Raw genomic sequence first — 4,145 nt, 5'->3', positions numbered from 1 at the left:
GGGGCAGAAGGGGTCTGACAGACCCTGGCGCCTTCTGTCCATTTCCGCCGCAGTTTGTGTTTCACGGTTAAACCTCCCCCCGGGGCCGGCTGTGGCTGGGGGACGGTGTCTCACAGGCGGTGATGTTCCCTAAGCTCGCAGCCCTTTGGGAGTGGGGGGTGAGGGGGGAAACATTGCTGGATGGTGGCAGAGGCCGGCTCCCTTGTCTGCTTGTGGGTCTTGGCAGGCTGTAGCCAGCCCTGAGGTTTCAGAGGTGCTGCTGGGTGGAGCTCTGGTGGGCCCGGGTGTTAAAAGGCTGGGAAATGACATCCCCCCACCCGGGTGTTAAAAGGCTGGGAAATGACTTCTCCCCCCCCCCCCGCCGCGGTGTTAAAAGGCTGGGAACTGACATGGCGCCCCCCCCCCCCCACCATGGGTGTCCTCTCTAAAGTGACTCCAACCTCCCTGAAAATCCCTGTATTCCAGCTTTTTGACCTCTAACTGGTCCCTGAATTCTGTCAGATCTTTATCATGAGAGAGGTAATGTCATCCCTCTGGATGTCTGATTCTGCTGTTTCAGTTGATAATGTTATTTAGTAATTTACTGTTCTGAGGAGGGGTCACTCAACCTGAAACGTTAACTCTGATTTCTCTCCACAGATGCTGTCAGACCTGCTGAGCTTCTCCAGCAATTTCTAATTTTGTCTGTTATTGAGTAAACTCAGTTAGAGTATACCTGAGTGCATCATGTATAATTGAGGATCAGAGACCCCCTCCTCCTAATGTCATTCTGTGTGGAACCTTCTAGAAACATGTCTGATAACAAGGAACGAACCTTCATTGCTGTGAAGCCAGATGGAGTCCAGAGGAGCATTGTGGGTGAAGTCATCAAACGCTTTGAACAGAAAGGATTTAAACTGGTTGCCATGAAATTTCTTCAGGTATGAGAGTCAGGAGCTTAGTGTAAACCACATTAGTAATTAATATTTGGATGATCTTAGTTTTTAATGTTTTATTTGAGGGAGTGAAAGTTTGACCTAATTGTGTTCTTTTTGGCCATCAAACCCCTGACAGTTATTGGCTACTATCTTGGTTTCTGGCTGATTCAGACTCCATTTCATGTTACTTAGTAAACTATTGATGGAATATTAACACATCCATTCTTTCATGGGAGATGGGTGCCATGCCACTATTGGTTGTTTGTCTGCAATGAAACTGATTTTATAGCATATTGCTGAGAGTCTGAAGCCACCTGCATGCCAGAGTGGGTAAGGATCACTGTTTCATTACCTAAGGACATTAATGAACACACAGTTGACAATTGGCATGGTAATTTGTGCCACAGTTTGAGCCTATGTTTCCTGGGCCTCTGGACTACTGTAAAATCAAACTCTATTAATCTAGCATTACCATTTCAATCTGGTTAATTATCAGTTGATGAATATCCCATCAAACACTCCCTGGACAGGCATCTCTCTACATTGACTTAATTATGAATTCTATTTCACAATATGACTGGAATTTGCTCTGTCTCCCTGCAGGCTCCTAAGGATCTGCTTGAAAAGCATTACTGCGAGCTTTCAGACAAACCTTTCTACCCCAAGTTGATCAAGTACATGAGTTCAGGACCTGTCGTTGCCATGGTGAGTGAGCAGAAGAGATCTATGTCTCTGAGCACCTGGTTAAAAAGTTTTTTGTTGAATTCAGACAAGGAGGACCTGGATACTGTGCCTTTCGTAGACTTGGGCTGAGTCAACATGTGCTCCCAGGCAATGTTTGAGCATTGCCGGCATGAATCTCATGGGGGATGTCTGGCAAGTGATGTGTGTGGGGTCTGAAGCTGATAGAACGGTGAATAGAAATCTGAACAGTCTTGGGGTGGAGGTGGAGTTGGCAACGTGTTTGAGGGAAGTGAGCTAAATGAGGTTTTTGATGTTTGTGGGTTTTGAGAGGAACTGTGGATGGTCTGGATTGTGTAACCTCCAGTTAGCGATGGTAAATGGTTGGGTGGGAGGGGGATGGGATGCAGGGTTGATGCAGGATCGTTGGGCTGAATGGCCTCTTTCTGCACTGTATGGCTTCTGTGATACTTGTTTGTATTCTCCTTACAGGTGTGGGAGGGCCTGAACATGGTGAAAACTGGTAGAGTGATGCTGGGTGAGACCAATCCAGCAGATTCCAAGCCTGGCACCATTCGTGGTGATTTCTGTATTCAGGTTGGCAGGTGAGTACACTTGGAGTTGGGGAAAGTTGGCACTGTTGTGCATGCACAGTCTGTTCTGGACTGTTAAAGGAAGATGCTGTGGTTCTGGCGGCTGGAAGAGAAGCCAGAGCAGGAAACACCCCCTTGTTATCCTCAGGGCATAAAATAAGGAGGTAATGTTGAACTGATGAATATTAGACTGCAGCTGGGGTATTGTGTGGAGCTGTGGGTACCACATTGGAAGCTTGTGAATGTTTTCGAACTACTGCAGATGTGATTTACTTGAATAGTTCCAGGAATGAGAAGTGTCAGTCATAGAGGAGTGAAGTAGTTGGGCCTGTTTCTCTTGGAGAGAACAAGACTAAGTGGGGATTGGAGAAGCTCCAAATCATGAGTGGGCTGCATAGATGAGGAGATACAAGACTTGATTGGCAAAAGAAGCCAGGGTGATGAGCTTTTTACTAAGCAAGTAGCTAGGGTTTGCAATGTACTTCCTAGAAGTGTTGGGGAGGCTGGTTTAATTGAGGCATTCAAGGGGTATTGGATAATTATTTGGGTAAAAAAACGTACAAAGGTATGGTGGACGGGGAGAAACAGATAAAGCAGGAGACTGACACCAGGTAATGATACTGATTTAAGCAGCTGGTGCAGACAATGTACCAAATGGCCTTCTGTGCAATAAAACTTCAGTGATTGAGGTTGTCAGGCTAACTTCTTCCCAATAACCTGATGCCTTACCTTGCTTGAAATTCCAGAATCTTGTACAAAAACTGCCTGGGGTTTAACAGTAAAACCAGAGTTAAATTTCTAACACTGCTCCATGTGAAAAATAAGTGGCATGTTGATGCAGTTAGAAGTCAAGTTTGAAACAAGTGAAGATCCTCCTTCTCACTGATTAGTGTTGTAAACTATGACAGAAATGACAGTGAAAATTCAATCCAACTTTGTTTCTAAATGTTTTTGTTGAAAGCAGAATAACTTTCCTGATACTCAAGTTGCAAAGACCATGTTGTGTGAGGACGGCTGTTGTAGTAACTGAACTCTCTTTCTGCAGGAACATCATCCATGGCAGTGACTCTGTAGAAAGTGCAAAGAAGGAGATTAGCCTTTGGTTCAAACCTGAGGAGCTGGTGGAGTACCAGAACTGTGCCCAAGACTGGATCTATGAGTGAACCATTCCAAAATTGCATGGACGCATCCTAATTAAATCATTCCAACTTGTCTTCGGAAGTTGATTTTTTTAAACTGATTTCATATCATGTCTTGGTCCTGAATGTAAAAGCAAGTAACAACAATAAACTAACTGTTTAAAAAAAAAACTTTCTTGAATGTGAGAGAGCTGGAGTTTGAATCTATTCGTTACTCTGTTGTTGCTTTACACTTGCAGCCTGGTCTGGTTGCTCAGGTGGATGCCGAAGGTCCTAGGAGTGTCTTCAATGGGGAATTTCTTGAATCTGAGCCAGTACTGTATGTAAGATAGGTGCTTTCTACCCAGTATTTTCTATGGAGTGCCTTTAACAGGCTGTGGGTGAGGAAAAGAGATCCTCAATCTGCATGGGATTGGTCACCTGCAGATGACCTTCCATGACTACTGCTGTCATCATGAAAAGTACTCTTCCAGGATGGCTCCAGTCCTTTTTTGAAGTCTAGCTAACTCCTGGGCTGTGACAATAAGACAATTAGGTGTTCAAATTCCCCACAAGACAAACTAGCTTAAAAGATTCCCCACAGCACCAATGGAAAAGGAAGCCACAAACATGTCTGAATAATGTGTCCCTGACCCCCTCCAGTTTCAATCCTTTAAAAGTAAGATTCATCTGGTTTCCCAAGAATACTGCTGTTTTGGGCTCAGTTCTAATCAGGTCTGGATATTCCCTGACACTCACTTCATAGGATTTCACCTTGTGTGGACTGGCTTGGCTGTTTCTTTTCAGGTTTAAATACGTCAATGAATTGCCTGGAC

At 44.7% G+C, this 4,145-nt stretch overlaps 1 protein-coding gene across 1 annotated transcript; it reads left to right on the top strand.

Annotated features, from left to right (window-relative positions):
• Positions 1–618: 618 nt before the first annotated feature.
• On the top strand, positions 619–3,501 carry LOC109917651 (nucleoside diphosphate kinase). Its single transcript, XM_048594763.1, has 4 exons — positions 619–920; positions 1,521–1,622; positions 2,091–2,203; positions 3,237–3,501. Exons 1-4 carry the CDS (start codon positions 762–764, stop codon positions 3,352–3,354), a joined length of 492 nt encoding a protein of 163 aa, XP_048450720.1. The 5' UTR covers positions 619–761; the 3' UTR covers positions 3,355–3,501.
• Positions 3,502–4,145: the final 644 nt, after the last annotated feature.

Source organism: Rhincodon typus, unplaced genomic scaffold, assembly GCF_021869965.1.
Source record: "Rhincodon typus isolate 14 unplaced genomic scaffold, sRhiTyp1.1 hic_rhity00014242, whole genome shotgun sequence".
Taxonomy (NCBI): domain Eukaryota; kingdom Metazoa; phylum Chordata; class Chondrichthyes; order Orectolobiformes; family Rhincodontidae; genus Rhincodon; species Rhincodon typus.
This window is presented reverse-complemented; position numbering and strand designations above follow the sequence as displayed.